The sequence below is a fragment of the Vespula pensylvanica genome, chromosome 18, assembly GCF_014466175.1.
Source record: "Vespula pensylvanica isolate Volc-1 chromosome 18, ASM1446617v1, whole genome shotgun sequence".
Classification (NCBI taxonomy): Eukaryota; Metazoa; Arthropoda; class Insecta; order Hymenoptera; family Vespidae; genus Vespula; species Vespula pensylvanica.
In genome coordinates, this window is record NC_057702.1 from 787,831 (window position 1) to 803,813 (window position 15,983).

Here is a 15,983-nt window from a genome sequence, read left to right on the forward strand (position 1 = left end):
CAAGAATTAACGGGGAAACGTTTCCTTAAGGAAAACCTCGATGACGGTTCGCGTCTTTTATGTCACGTTGCCAGAGCCTAAACGAGAAAGAAGAGGAGATAGATAACGATCGCCGATCGAGTATGAGACAGGTGGAAAGGAAGCTCGGACGACAGTCGAACGTGCGTGAGTGCACCGATAGGACGAGCGAGGAGAGTATCGAGTCGCTAAGTACGAAGAGAGAGAGTTGGAAAGTAGGCTCTTAAGTCGTACGGTCAGTTCACGATTGCTTCTGCGGACGATCGCTCCTAGCAATGGTAAGTCTTTTTTCCCTACTTTTCTCGTCGATCGCGAGGCTTCTCCTCGAAGAACCTCGCCTTTTAAACGTTTCCCGTCTCGTCTCCAACGATATATCTTCTTGTTTTCGTTCGAACGTTAATAATCTGCAAAAGTTTCCGACGCATATCGGAACAATTGGGATGCGCCGTAAACGCAATGTGAATAGGTATCGATCTTAAATCGATCGACGAACGTTCTACGTTTCTATAAAGAAAAAGAGACTCACCGAAAAGAAGCGGTCGTATCGTAACGAGTGCTGAAATCGCCGAGGATGAAAGTTCACTTTCGTTCTCGAGAATCCTCATCTTCCGACTCGTTCCCCGTGTCTAATTTCACCGTAGATTTCTTTCACTCCACCGGAGCATGCATGTACGCTCAATGGGCCACGGCATTTGAACGTGGAATTTGACATTGGAACGTGAAACGGAAAAGATACGACCGAATTACGAACGAACGAAAAGAGATATTTCGCGCACAGCGAAAGAGATACGCGTCGTGGACCGACGATCTAGCGCAAAGGGGAAAAAAGAGGAAAAAGAAAAAGTCGCCGAGTCGCGCGTATAATTATCTACGTCGGTACAAGGATCAGACGGTGCGCGCGCTGCGGATCGACTAACAGTACTTTCTCGATCGGCCAGTTCGCGGTCCAAGGATATTTTGCGAGAGGTGCCTACGAGTACGGAATACGAATATTGCGCTTAAACGTCGATCGCGTAACTCTGATAATGAATCGATCGAAACATCGATTCAAGGACGAGACGCGTTTCGCACGTTTTCAAACATCGTAGTCGCGTTCCCGACGCATGCCACGAGTAAGGAGAAGTTTCTGACGAGGAAATCGCGCGTCCTCGTTCCGTTCGATCTACGGTACGTCGTAATAATCGAACGAAATTACTTTTCAGATCCCCGCTTTCTGCGTGCTCTTACTCTTCGGTCTAAGTCATGTCGAATCGATGGAACTCCCATCGATATTCGAGGTCGAAGATTCGATCAATCGAACGGTCAGCGAAGTCGAAAGGTTGATCAACGAAAATCCAAGCTTGCCTCGACTGTCCCGAAGCGATATCGTCGATATTTTGTACAACATCACGTCCAAGGATTTGGAAGCATACGGGAACGAGGAGAAGATCGAGAAAGGACGGAAAATGTATCAGAGAGCTCTGATGATCGTTCTGCCCTACAAGGCAAGAGAATCGTCGGAAAACTTAAAAGATTTGTACACGAAACCGCCGATAGTTCAAATGATATCAGATTCGGGCAGCGGTGAGCGTCTCGAAATGGTCTTCAACGATCGATCGAAAGAAAATGGTGGATCGTCGGAATCGATCGAAAATTTCGTCGAGAAGAATCGATACAAAAATCATCGAGAAAGTTATTCGGACGTACGACCGGAGGTATCGTCGAAGGAGGACCTGACTCCTGGATCGGCACCGATCAGATTTAGTTTCAACCTGGACAACTTGGAGAACAAACCTCACACCGACCGAGAAGCGAAATCGACGACGACCGTAGATGCCGTTTTTCTGCCTACCGCCGCCGTTACTACCACGGACAATTATCGGGTTCGAGACATCGATCTGGTTCTCGATACGAGGAACGACAACGAGAAATCAAGTACCGAGGAGTTGACGATCGATCCGAACCCATCCAAGCCGAAACAAGACGTTCTATATTCCGATCAATGGCGTTATCACGCTCCGCCGCCTCAAAATATCCCCGATGAAGAAGAGATCGAGGATCCGTCGGTCGTCCGAACGTCGCTCACGAAATATCCCGTAATCGAGCGAGACGAGGTATCACCGACGATCCTCGTAAGCCCGCTCTCGTCGAATTCGCAAACGTCCAAGTTCAATACAACGTTGGTTCTGAATTCCGGCGGATTTCGTGGAGCAACGAGTACCGCGTCGACCGAGAGAACTCATCGGACCGAACCGATGAGGCAAGAAGTTATGGACTTGTTAGCCTCGATCGGTTTGCGCCCGCACAACGAAGGAAACGTCCAAGATGTCGTCGAAGACGAAAAGAAGAACGTTTTCTACGACCGATCGAGGATTCCCAACGCGAACGGCGTAGCTCGTCCCCACGCGGCGTCTCTCGACGCCGAGACGACGTCCGACGGAGATTCGGCGACGTCGGTCGAGGATCAGGATACCTTCCGAGAGACCGGTGCTTTCGATTTGAACAAAGGTATGGAGAATTTAACGCCCGACGTGCGATCGCTCTTTCAAAAATTTGGCCTGCAAAGTTCCAACGATCGAGGATCCGCCGTAGCTGCTACCGTGACCACTCGCCGTACGCCTACGAATTTGTACAAGAGCTTTAAGCCATTGCCGACTTCGTCTAGCGTGCAAGACGAAGAGATGAGAGAGTTTTTCGCGAGATTTGGACTTGGCCTCAACAGGCAGCGCAAGGCCATGAAGACCGAGATTCCATCGGTGATCGAAGTCGTTCCCGTTAACATGAGGACGATATTAGAAAATATCGGATTGATATCGAATTCTCGTAGGAATTTCAAGAATTCGATCAATTACACCTTGGAGGAGACCAAATCCAAATATCACGTTTTCAAGCCACACGAAACGATTTTTAAGGACGATTATCAGAGATCGAAGATCAATGAATTTTTAGATACGGTTAAATTGGTTCAACGAGGTAAAGCCGACGCCAAGGATTTTCAAAAGGCCGCTACGGACTTGTTGGAGAATACGAAGACTTTGTCCGGTGGTCCGGACCCTTTGAGTTTGGAGGAAATCATCAGAGTCTATAACGAGGATCTTAAAAACGAGGTGAAGAGACAGGAGGAGGATGCTCGCGGCTCGACGAGCGAACGGAATTCTACGGAATCGAGCACGACCACCGACACCGGTAATCGATGCATCCTCGATCGATTCGATCTTACAACGGCGTGACGTGCAAACTATCTAAAGATTTAGGGAAGAAAAAACGATGACACGAGATAATCAAAATTTCCGTAAAAGCAAAAAAAGTTTAGTTTTTTAGAATCGAACGTAGTTTGCACCGCACGCGCGTCCACGATGAACGATCCAATAATCCTTGCTCTTTAAAATCGACAGAAACGACCGAAGAATCGACGACGACATCGGATTTTGCGAGAGCTCCCGTCGAATCGAATACGGCGACGGAAACGACGACGTCCGCGACGACAACGTCGACCACAACGAATAGAAATTTATTAGACTTAGAAAGTTCATTCGGTGGAAGTACGCGAGCACCGGATCCTGTTCTACCAGCCAAAAGAAAAACTGGCTTATACTTTTTGGTAGATTGGAACACGTTTCTCGAAGTCGGCGAGGAAGGTAGCGAGAAGATCGATTTAAGGTTCCAACCAAAGGCTGGCGACAGGTCAAGGTTTTTGCCGGTAACTGTACCTTGACTACGAACGAGAGAGAGAAAGAGAGAGAAAGCGTTATATAACACGAGTGAAATGGACGCGTTATATGGCACATTGCTTAGAAAGTATCTCTTTTATTTATTATACACGATGATCGTTAATAACCGCTCGATTATGCAACATTGTATATAAGAAAGAGATTATTTTATCGTATTTATATATATATATATCCTTTGCGTAAACTTTATATTAAATCGAATATCTTAAGACTATTACGGCTTTTTTTATTAATTCAGCGTCGTCGTCGTCGTCGTCCTCCTCCTCCTCCTCCTAAACGACTATCAAAGTAGTACTGATAAAATACGTTTTCGTCGTAGTCAGCTCTTTACTCGTTCGCCGATCAACTCGATGTAACGATAATAATTTGTACCGACTTTGGAGATTCACCGATCCCTAAATATTATGAGTCGTTCGAGTCGAGTTTAGAAGAAAGAAACGAGATTCGAAGGATCGAATCAAGATCGAAGGAAGGTACGTTCGGCATTCGTTAACATGCTTCGTTCGTCGTTACTAGTTCTCGTCTTTCTTTTTCTCCGATTAGAAACGACAAAATGTCAAAGCGTCGAAGAGATGTTAGAAAAAGTAAACAAAGCGTTAAATATTACCGCGAAATCTTTGCAACGTCGTTCGCCAGATTCCATGGAAAGCGCTCCGATTTGGCAGGAATATGAGTTTGGAACGAACGCTGGAAATCGAGAAGGTAAGAGGAAAAAGTAGAAGAAGACGTCAACGTTATAAAGCTAACGCGTTTCATTCGTTTCATTTCGTTCGGGACCTCCTTTCGTATGCGAACTGACGTAGCGCGAAGGAGAGTAAGAAGAACAAAGAATGCTTATTAAATTATTAAATTAATCCCATTGTACGCTTTCGATAGACGCAATTATCGTCGGTTTTCTCAAATCCCTCTAGAAGTCGTAGTAACGGACATCTCGATCGAAGAGGATTCAAGATTACCAAGGAATGAATTTAATTGGATAGTACTTGAAAACAATGGAATTAATTATTTAGCTTGTTCGAAAGAAACGACCTTTCTGTTGTATACCCTCGATATCAAGGAGAACGCAACGACGAGACGTTTCAACGAATTCGATATAGAGGGTCGTGTGTTGACGTTTACGTTGGTCAATGTAGAAGCTACGGGATCGCACGGTGCAGAGAACGACATCGTCGCCGTTTTATGCGTTGAAAATAAAGGGGTCACGAGTTTGCGATGGTACCGAGTTTCGAAGCAACGTTTGATATTGTTCTGGGTCTGGGATATACAACAACCAGCGAAAGATATACGGTTCGTCAGACACGAGGGTCAAAATAAATTACTACTGCTATTCAACAGAGACCATTACGGGACATCCGTCTCGTTGATCAACGTATACGGTTTCGGCCTTGATTTTGTCGAAAAGGACTACGACGTATGGTAATTATATCACGCATATAACGACATATTTACGATAGAATATCTCTCCAATTTCGACGTAACTTTCTTTCGCGTAAGACACCTTAATCGAAGCAACTTAATAAGCTGCTTCAAAGGGAATTAATTTTCCATCTATAAAAGGTTAATCGATGATCAAAGTGTCGAAACGTTTTCGAAAGGTTGATCCAAAGGATACAGGCCTCCTCGACGCTCGACATGCAGATATGTAAGGTATACGAGCGCACTGTACTCGTTCTCGGTGGCATAAACGAAGTTTTACTTTACGAGCACAAAGGGAACGATTACGTTCATGGAATGTTCGAATATTGGCAAACGATTAAATCGAACGATTTAAATAATTTCGTTTGCTTCGAGAGCGGTCACATGCAATATTTGGCTACGTCCGGACGAGAATCTGCGTTATTTCATTTTTCGGACAACGAGTTTCAATATAATTCGGAGACCGAAGACTTTTTCAACGGTAAACAATTTATTTCCTATTGTTTCGCGTCCGAAAAAGATGGGACGATCGTTGTAAAGTTATGATTAGAAACATGATTACGTTACGACAATGCGTCATGCCGTTGACCCGACGAAATGAATTAGCTTTTTCAGAGATTGCCTGGATCGAGGACGTTCGCATCGAAACTTACAGGGACGAGTCGTTGCTGTTGGTACAATTGAAAAATTCCACGGTCCGTGCTTTGGCTTGGCAGGGTGATCGATTTCAAGAAATATCCTTACCCAATTTTCTCCTCGATAACTTCGATCTTTCGACGGTGACGAGTATTCCCGGATATGGATTCGTATCCGGAAATCGTTTTGTCAAGATCGATACGAAATTGAACGAACTTCCCAGTCCTGTCGAAGATAAAATTTCAGGAATGATAAAGGCAAAGACGTTGCTAGAAGTACGTTAACGCGCACCTGTGCGATTGTATCATGCGTACTACCGATACTACTATCGAATGATACGATTGATAAGAGTAAAATTTCATTCGTGTCTTTTGATTTGAATAGTTGGATTTAAATCGATCGCAAACCTTTTTAGGAACTATTGAACAAACAGGAAAAGATCATCGACGAGATCGACGAAAAATTCGATCTGCTCGATCGCATAGACTACACGGGAATCGAGTTGTTCAACGCGTCCAAGATAATAACAACGAATTTAACCATAGAAAAGGACGTATTTTATACGATCGGTTTGGACTCGAAAAATTTGACGTCCGAGGACATATTAACGAACGTGACTCGGATAAAGATATCCTTAAACGATCTAACGGAAAAATGTCAAACCTTGGAGTCGGATCTGGAAGGTGCGCTCGATCTAAACTCAACCGATATCGATCTAGCCGGTGATCTAGATATTTCCGGTGATCTACGAATCGACGGAAACCTCTACGTCGAACAATTTTCAACGAGTTCGATCGACGATCTGCCGATATCCGAAATATTAAAAAATTACCTGAGCGATCGATCCGATGACGTCGTCGACGGAGAAAAATCGTTTTCTAATATCGAAGCAAGAAATTTGATCGTTCGACGGATCAATGGTATACCGATAGAACGAATCATGTTCGAAGGATCCATAGTCGATCATTCGAATATCGATTTTTCCAAGATCAACGACGCAACGATCGATGGGCACTTGACTTTCTCCAAGATAAATAATATCGACTGGGAACGTATTGTCTGGAAAAATAAATTGGCTTTTATACCGGAAAAAACTGTAATCAACGGGGTACGTATGATTTTCTTGACGAGACGAAAAAATAAATAAATAGGACCTTGATAAAATATCGCTGACCACTTCTTCTAGAAAATCGAAGCTGCCGACTTCAACGTGAGGACGTTGAACGATCTAAGTTATCCTTACGATTACGTGCTAGAGGAAGGCCCCGTCCCTGTCGACGTTACCGGAACAAAGAACTTTGATCGACTGACCGTCGACAGGTTGACCCATGTTTTCAGTATAAACAACGTTGGTATAAACGAGTTCGTTACACTCGAGGACGATCATGTTTTCCAGGAGGAAATTACTTTTCACAACATCACCGTTCTCGGACCTTTCACGGTATACAAACGTTTATCTTTTACGCGATCACGTCCATTAATCGTTGAAAAAGAAAATGTAAACGTGCAATTAATATATATATATATATATATTTTGTTTGAATTTCTCTAAAATTTTAGCTTGTACTATGATTTACAGGTCAACGGTAAAATAAGTGGATTTAACGCGTCTCGACTCGAACAAGAACCATTGATCAACGAGACTCGAAGCGTATCTTCGAACATTATTTTTTACGATTTAATCGTCTTGGGAGATGTTCGTTTGGAGGATTCGATAAACGGCAAATATTGGTCAGACTTTGACGACCTTTTATCGAAGAACGATTCCAAGGTCGAGATCGTTGGAACGAAGACGTTCACGGGCAACGTTGCGATCGATGGATCGATCTATATCGCGTCTGACGCGATCAATGGACATTCCATCGAAGAATTCGTAACTTTGGATACCGATCAAGTCTTTTCAAGTGGGTATAAAATATAAAAAATATAAAAAGAACAAAGTATATCTAAAATCATCCGAACCTTTGTTTCTATATCAGAAATTTATTTGACCCTTTCTCTTATTACAAAAAAGATCACAAAGTAAAATCATACGTAGGTGGAATTTTATCGGAAAGTGTTTACTCTTTTAAATAAAATGTACGTAAATAAATGTGTATGTGCATGAAATGCTCTTTCTCGTTGTCAGATTTGAAGGAAATTTCGGAGAACGCAACCTTCGATAACGTCACTTACGAATACACAAAAAAAGTAAGAAGAATCCTTGAGGAAAATACGTGGGAAAAGTCGAATTGCCTGAACAAAACTATAATTTTCGAAAACACTTTGATCGTCGACGATCTATCGTTCGATATTTTAAACAACGATATCGCCAGAGATATGTTCGAACAAAAATTGAATCAAACTTTTCGAAATATCTCCTTTAATAATTTAAGAGCAAACGAGTTAAATATTCGAGAGATCAGTCCAAAATTGATGAACGATGTTAGTTTGAGTGACTTTATGAAATTTGCCGTAACTAGATCGACGACGCAAAATTTGACTGGAAATTATACGTTCGATCGATTGGAAGTCGAGGAACTCGAGGTCGACCGTCTAAATGGAATGTCGATAAAACGGTGGAACGATCTGATAGATCGGTTACATCGATCCTATCGCCAAATTTTCGATGGTAACGCGACGCTAGAATCTCTCGCTGTAAAAGGAATGATCTACGCACCGTCGGTAAATGGAATATTATTGGATAAAATGTATGATCCGGAAACTATGGGTACGGTGATCTTCGAAAATGATCTGTACGTGGAAAATCTGACCGTTCATGGTTTAATAAACGATTTCAATTTCACTGAACTCGTTAAGAATGCTGCGTTGAAAACGGACGAAGAAATAATAGTAAATGGTTTGAAAGAATTTGAAAATGTTAGTTGCACGTATCTTGAAATTAAATCGTTCAATGGACGCAGCGTTGAAAATCTTCTCGATCCATACAAGGATCAAGATCTGGCCGGTCCTGTCGTCGTAAACGGTAAGATATCTCAAAACGATTTTAATACGATGTTGTACGTATTAAAAATTATTATTAAAAGGTCGCTGTAAAATGTTAAGACGCAAATATAATCGCTACGTCTCGTATTATGTTGCAGGCACCGTTAATGTCGCGGGGAATTTCGATGCAACAGGAAAGATGAATGAAGTACATTTCCGTGACTTGATAAACAGAGTACGAAAATTAGACGATGAAACGTTCGAGCTAAAGTCAAACGTCCGATTTGACAATTCGATCGAAATAATCGATCTTACGACCGACGGAACGATCGATGGAACGAATTTCGACGAGTTTAACAAATCCGTGGTATTTAAGAAGGAAGACAACGTTACTTTGTCAGGAGTTAAACGTTTTAAAGGGTCGTTGACGTTCAACGAATCGTTTCTAATCGTCGAGGAAGCTCTAAACGATATCGATTTAAAAGAATTTTATGAAAAGGCAATTTTCATCGACGAACCTTTCACGATTAATTCCAGCGTTCTTTTTCAAGAGGATATTGTCGTTGAGAAGAATCTGGAGGTTCTCGAGACTTTGGACGTTAAAACGATTGGTGGGATCGACGTCGAAGGCTTGAAGGATATCGTTGCTCATCTGGATCGGCCTTTCTTCTTTCCTGGTAATATAGAATAGAGCTATCATTATCATTGGTTTCATCGAGATATACGAGTACGGCATTTGAAATCGAGTAATTCGCAATTTTATCAATACTAAATGATTCATATCACTTCGTAATAATGATCTCTTTTCAGCCGCGATGACGTTCGAGAACGTTAACTTCAATTGCGATATAAACGTCAAACTTTGGAACGACGTAGACATGGACTCGATAATTCCATTAGCCACAGATCAGACGATGTCGAGCGGATTTGTCAGAGCTTTCGACGTCGCCGTCGAAAGGATCGATGTTCGAAGAAAGATAAACGGATATAGCTTGAATGAAATTTACACGGATACCTTTATGGTAACTACTTGTTTCTAATTTATGAATTATCAACAAAATAAACGTGCAATGCACAAGTGGAATAAATAATTTTCCATGTTATTCATATAGAAAATTGGTGATCAAAATATTACTGGAAATCTGACGTTTCTTGGCAAAGTTCTTATGCGCCACGATTTTAATCCTCGTCTTATGAATCATGCGAATCCAAAACAGATTCTACTTTTAAATACCAACGATACTGTGATTGGTACATTTATGAATTACGAATTATTTTACAACAAGAAGATTCTGTAATCGTAGAGCCGAAATGTTCTAACGAAACTTGTCCTTCTCTCTCTCTCTCTCTCTCTCTCTCTCTCTCTTCTCTTCTTATAGGAAATTTCGAGTTTGAAAAACCAGTGGTTCTAAACGGATCTCTAAGAGTCTTGGGACGTTTCAATGAAATAGATCTAATTGGTTGGCACGCAACCGCAGTTACTAAGGATTATCTGACGGAGCAATTGGTCTCTGGAAAATGGAAGATACGCGGGGATGTTTATTTGAGAGAAAGCGTTAAGAACGGAGGACGCTTGAACGGATTCGATTCGACCGAATTAGCCGATACGTTGATACGAAATTGTTTGGCGATGGAAGCGTCTCTGACGGAATCGACGGTACGTAAATAAAGGAAAAAGAAAAAATGACGAATGACGAAGGAAGATAATGGAGCAAATAGAAAACGAAAAAAGAAAAGAAAGGAAGAAAAAAGACGAAATTTTTGTTCGATCGATTAATAATTTTTCTTTTGCAGACAAAGTTGCCCAATTTATGCAAAAGCGCGCTGAGCATGCAGCATTATGCGGAAACTCAAATCTACAAATTCGACGCTTTCGAGTACCTGCAAGTAATCGATGTGGAAGATCGAATACTGAGCGTCCATTACTTCGAGATAGAGGATCTCGATATACTTCTAATGAGTTACGAAACTTGTCGCTTGGATGCTTTTCAATTTACAGGAAGAAAATTTAAATCAATAGCGAGTATCCCTGATTTTGGACACGTCGATAATTGGATAACTTTGAATCACAACGACTCGTTATACTTTCTCGTTATGGGGAAAGAAAAATGTGGAAAAAATTCGACGAATTTATGGAAACTCGATAACGACAGATTCGTTCACGTTTGTCAGTTCGACGATGTCAAAGACGCGAAAAAGTTAAACGACGATACATTTTTGTTGTTGTTCGTGGATCGTTTGGAAAGTCGAACTATCCAACAATTATATAATAACGAATCGTTCGGATTCGATCCAAATTATTATCTTTCTATCGAGGAAGATCAACGATTGAAATTTGTTTCCAATACCGATAGAATATTATTAAATAATCGACATACGATCTATGAACTTGATAAGGACCTTAAGAATTATACGTTTTCGAACAACAGCATGGCATCGAAAGAGATTTTTGCTATCAAGGTAGGAATTTTTGAAAAGGAAGCGTTTCTTCACTATGATCAAAGTGTTACCAGGGATCACATATTCGTAAGTATCAGAAGAAACAAAATGGAATAAAAGCAAAGTGCAATATTTGATGTTAATAAAAATCTACGACCTTTTAGGTCAGCGATAATGATTTCAATCGAATGAAAATTCTACAAATAATACCGACGAACGATCCAACGTCGTTTTCAATAATTAATTTCGAGGGGTTAGTCGAGACATTATTAATTTTTATTGAAAACAATAGAAGCCTTAAAATCTACGAGTATAAAGGTATTTTGATGATGAAACAAAAAAGAACGATTTGTCAAATATTATTAAAATGAAAAATCATTTGGGTTGCAGGTATTCAAGGCTTCGTTTATCGAGATAACATTAAAATTCAAGCTGAGAAGATTTCGAAATTGAAAATACGAAAGTATAATGACATGGCGAAGAGACATTGTTTGGCGGTAATTAATAAAAATCGATTAACGATATTAGAAGCTAAAATGCACGGAGAGAGATTGGATATGCCTAAAACGTCATGCGTTATACCTTGAATATCGATATGATATCGCGCTCACGTATCGAAATATTTATTGTTAAGCCAAATTGAAGTTAACGTTGTATCAAATATAATCGAATTATATTAATTTTGAGAAGAGATTCACGATTATGTTTTGTGATGTGTTTTGTGAAATGATATCGATATAAATTATCGATAGAGATAATGATCTTCACCGTTTCTATCATAAATTAATTGCTAAATTTTTATTATTATATCTTGGCGAAGAAGAAAATAAATTTTATATCTCGCTTTTTGTCTCCATATAAAACGTAATCATTATAAAATGTTTAAAACTATTAATAAATTCCACCGGAACGTTTGGCCTTATAAAATGCGATGATCTCTTCGTCGATCTCTGGATCACCCGTCAATGGCAAATTTTTCTCGAAATCGTTATCGACTTTATTGCACATTATAATCTTTTGCAAACGTTGCGTTTCCAATCGATCATTGGTCATTGCTACGGGACAGTTGACGAGAGCATCGTTTATTATTAAATCAGGAAATTTATTGGTCATAGCCCTGTTCGAAGATAAATTAGCCGAATAAATTGAATCGTCGTGTAAACTTTTATCGATTCTTTTCGTCTCTGATCCCTCCTCTAATTTCGATCTATTATCTTTACAAGGATCGATTTCTACACCGCCATTCGAGCCTAACGATTTTTTTAACGAAATCCTTTTCTTCGACGAAACGCGCTCGTTTTCCCCGTTACGAGCAATATCTTCGTTTTCAACGTTTCGTTCAATTTTCGATTTTTCGATTTCTCCTTCTTCAACAAATTTTCTTTGCGATAAATTCATTTCTGGTTTGCATAATGCATCGGAATCTGTTTCCTTTAATTCCATGCCGTTTCCAAGCTCGGATTTTTTTATAACTTCGAGTAATTTTGTCGTCTTCGACAAACGTTCGGCTGAAATCATTCGTTTTAACATGACTTTTCATTATTTCTTCATTTCCGATTGAAATCATATTCTTATTACCTGTACTTTCTTTCGCTTTGGCTTTCGATTTAGATCGTACCTCCACGTCGTTACTGTCTACTTCCACGCGATTCTTCTTATCTCTGGCTTTTCTCAGCGAACCCAGTAGCACAGCTTTTTAACGAAGTTACGGATAAATTGAGAAAATTTGTGTTTAATTGAAGAAAAGAAACAAGAAAGAAAAGAAGAAAAAAAAGAAAGGAGAAAAAAATAATTTTGAAAAAGGATACAAATTTCTTGATCTCGTTGAGTCACTAAGTTTTTGTAATAATCCAATCTCTTTTCGAAATCGTTTCTGTTTTCTCGCAAAGACAGCATACTTTTGAAATTTTCGTTCTGCTTTATTAACTCCTCGATTTGTTTCCGCAGCTTCTCGTTCTCCAATTTCAAAAGCGTATTTTCACTGTTCAGATCGTGCTCCAACATCAATCTAGCATCGTTCCTAACTAAAGCGACTCTTTGAGCAAATCTGCAAGTCGATATCGTTTCCTGACGATCGTAAAATCGATTTTGATTCGTCTCTCGTCCTTTCCTATGTCAATGAAAACGCGTTTAAATATACTTGTACCTGAACATTGACGGAAGATACACTCAAGGTAGCCAGCATCGTCGTCATGCAATTTCCACCGAGGCTGTCTCTTAAAATAGCAGTTAGCAAACAATTTCTACGAACGTTAATAACTTGTTACTCGAATCTAACGATTCTGACGAATCTAACGACCCGACTGGAACGTACCTGTAAGGTATGTGACTAGAATTTTCCTGATTCAAACACACTATAACTTGTTCCAAATAATGTAAGCTCAAGTTAATATGTTTCGCCTCTGACAAAACGGTGCCACTGATCGCGCATTTGTAAACTCGTTCGGATCTATAAACGCGCGTGTCTAACAAGTTGCTTAGATCCAGGAGCGAAACGGAAAATATTAACCAACGATAAAATAGTACCCTGCTAGATCGACCAAATGCATTTTGGCTCTCTTGTAACGATTAGCTCCAAGCTGCTTTATCGATACGACGATGGTAAAGATACAATGAGATCTCGATGACTGCGGATTCGTAGGAGTGTCGGCTGTAACGCTAATAAAATTTTTAAAAGGATCTTGACACAAAAATTAACTTTTTGATCGAAAGAAGCTCGACGAGCGTCGTGTCGAGAAAGATGTTTCATTCGATGATCATCGGAGATTAATTACCGATAGGAATAGCGTCGATAAATATGAAATATACTTTTACCGACGAGAATCGCCGATAAGGAACAACTCCATCGCCTGGTCTTCGCTCTTTACATTGTGGAAGGTCAGATTCTTCAGACGCAGTTTTCCCTTTTCGTCCTCCTGGATGCTGACGCGTCTACGGAGGCGTTGGAGACAATGAAGCGTTAAGTATTGCTCAACGAACAATTTATCATCGAGATTGACGATTCATTGGGGAAGAAGAGGCAAGTGAGAGGCAAGAAGGGGAAAGAACTAGGACAAGGGTCGTACACGTTCGACTCTTCGCGGAGTTCTCACGCATGCATTATCGGTAACAAACGCGGTAAAAGAAGGAAGGAATTTTCGAGATTCGATCAGAAGGAAGCAAAAGGACGCGTGCCAAGTTGCTCCATCACCGGTTGCTCCATATTCATACTCTCGGAATAGATCTAGCGAAGAGCCTTAAATGGATCTCGACCAAGTGGTTTTTTACTTGGAATGTCGATACACGGCGAAAGAGAGGAGCCCTTTTACGAGAAAGGAGGCCCGTACTTACGGTAAATCCTCCAAACGCATAGCCTGCTGCACCTGCTGCTGCTGCTGCTGCTGCTGCTGCTTTCGATCGAGCAAATCGTAACCGTATTCGTTGTAGATCTCCAGATAAGCCACGTCCACGGAATAAACGTTTTCCGGATGCTACAATGTTAATCGTTTCATTGCAGGATATTTGCCCTTAATCGTTACTACTCATTTTAAAACTATCGAATAATACTGGGAAGAGAACTATACCATCTTAATGACGTCGAAGAGGTAACTCAAGGTTCTTGGTACGATACCTTGGCTATTGCTACTTGAAACTTTACCCGTTATCGTATAGGTCTTGCCACTGCCTGTCTGTAAATTCAAATACCTTCGATTACGATCAATGCACGTATATGCGTATAGTCGTTCTTAACGATAATAATGATTTTATATCATTGAATTTAACGAAACGCATCGATCATTACGATTTACCTGGCCATAAGCGAAGACGGTACCATTGTAACCATCGAGGACACTTTAATAAACGAAGATACACAAGCATAAATAGCAAAATTTATGGAATAATGGAATTCTCTTCACCTCTCGATCACAGGCCGACCGACGTCCTCAAAGACATCTTGCTGATTCGCCTCTTCCTCGATGATACGGTAAAACCTGACGCATGAGCGCGATTCGCGTTATCGGCTATGAATACACCGAATGGTGCCCTTCCTATGTCTTTTTTTTTTTTTTTTTAAGGAGCTGCTTACGAAAATTTCCACGATTCAGGACGATGATCGACATACTCGTCGTCCTTAAAAGGCGCCAGCAACACCAAGAAATCTTCTTTGCTGTGATCCTTTGGTCGGCGAAGTATACGATATTTCTGAAAGAAAGATGTACAGAGACGGGTTTTCCAATCGTTGCGACATCAATTTGATTAAATACCGTAAGATTTTCACGGTTTGCTTCAGGTTTTAATCTAGCAAAAACTTTGATAACGTCTCTACCCATTTCGTTTAAATAACCTCAATACTTGCAAGAGATTAGTACGATCGATCAATCGATTACGATTATTCCATTGTTTTTTATTTCAAATTTAAAGAACAACGATCGAGACGAAACGTTCGATTGGCTAATATTCCCTTCTATTTATTCAGTCGGATTAAAATCTAAGCCTAGGATGATCGATTTAAGTGCGTACGATTTGGATTTAGTAAATCATTTGAGATCTGTATCATCTACGATTTAAATCCAATCGATTAAAATCATTGGAGATCAAAAGCTAGATCGATCCTTTGAACTTCAATGCGACTCGAATGAAATTTCTGAATGAACAAAAATGACAAGAAATTAACAATAGATTCGAGAAAGGACAAAAGCGTATCTCATCGATACGGTATCATCGTGAAATTCCCCGGATAAGAAGATAAAAAGAAAGAAGGAATGGAGAAGTTAGAGGGTTGCCCGGGCAACGTCGACAGCATCGCGACTTTGGCGTCGGCGTCGGCGTCGCGTCGTCACGGCGTCGGCGCAATAGGCG

General features: G+C 40.6%; 3 protein-coding genes across 6 annotated transcripts; 2 read left to right on the forward strand and 1 right to left on the reverse strand.

The window, feature by feature from the left end:
- The first annotated feature begins 79 nt into the window (after positions 1 to 79).
- On the forward strand, positions 80 to 3,948 carry LOC122635647. 2 transcript variants are annotated; one of them, XM_043826097.1, is made up of 3 exons: positions 80 to 296; positions 1,221 to 3,183; positions 3,393 to 3,948. In XM_043826097.1, the coding sequence occupies exons 1-3, from the start codon at positions 294 to 296 to the stop codon at positions 3,710 to 3,712; spliced, it is 2,286 nt and encodes a 761-aa protein (XP_043682032.1). In that variant the 5' UTR covers positions 80 to 293; the 3' UTR covers positions 3,713 to 3,948. The 2 variants fall into 2 exon arrangements, with proteins under 2 accessions (XP_043682032.1, XP_043682031.1); XM_043826096.1 differs by lacking the exon at positions 80 to 296 and adding an exon at positions 1,113 to 1,130.
- Positions 3,949 to 4,060: 112 nt separating this feature from the next.
- LOC122635645 lies at positions 4,061 to 11,731 on the forward strand. The gene is made up of 15 exons (XM_043826087.1): positions 4,061 to 4,430; positions 4,640 to 5,144; positions 5,324 to 5,625; positions 5,751 to 6,055; positions 6,196 to 6,888; positions 6,967 to 7,221; positions 7,360 to 7,684; positions 7,909 to 8,745; positions 8,864 to 9,382; positions 9,516 to 9,727; positions 9,818 to 9,956; positions 10,085 to 10,362; positions 10,500 to 11,231; positions 11,309 to 11,462; positions 11,535 to 11,731. Exons 1-15 carry the CDS (start codon positions 4,223 to 4,225, stop codon positions 11,729 to 11,731), a joined length of 5,661 nt encoding a protein of 1,886 aa, XP_043682022.1. The 5' UTR covers positions 4,061 to 4,222.
- Positions 11,732 to 12,022: 291 nt separating this feature from the next.
- LOC122635649 (kinesin-like protein KIF6) lies at positions 12,023 to 15,645 on the reverse strand. 3 transcript variants are annotated; one of them, XM_043826098.1, is made up of 13 exons: positions 15,389 to 15,645; positions 15,211 to 15,326; positions 15,041 to 15,115; positions 14,933 to 14,975; positions 14,708 to 14,812; positions 14,475 to 14,614; positions 13,959 to 14,075; positions 13,671 to 13,802; positions 13,459 to 13,593; positions 13,291 to 13,387; positions 12,953 to 13,211; positions 12,723 to 12,836; positions 12,023 to 12,652 (listed from the first exon to the last, which is right to left on the reverse strand). In XM_043826098.1, the coding sequence occupies exons 1-13, from the start codon at positions 15,452 to 15,454 to the stop codon at positions 12,036 to 12,038; spliced, it is 2,016 nt and encodes a 671-aa protein (XP_043682033.1). In that variant the 5' UTR covers positions 15,455 to 15,645; the 3' UTR covers positions 12,023 to 12,035. The 3 variants fall into 3 exon arrangements, with proteins under 3 accessions (XP_043682033.1, XP_043682034.1, XP_043682035.1); XM_043826099.1 differs by lacking the exon at positions 13,291 to 13,387 and having other exon boundaries at positions 12,953 to 13,254; XM_043826100.1 differs by lacking the exons at positions 14,933 to 14,975; positions 15,211 to 15,326; positions 15,389 to 15,645 and having other exon boundaries at positions 15,041 to 15,091.
- Positions 15,646 to 15,983: the final 338 nt, after the last annotated feature.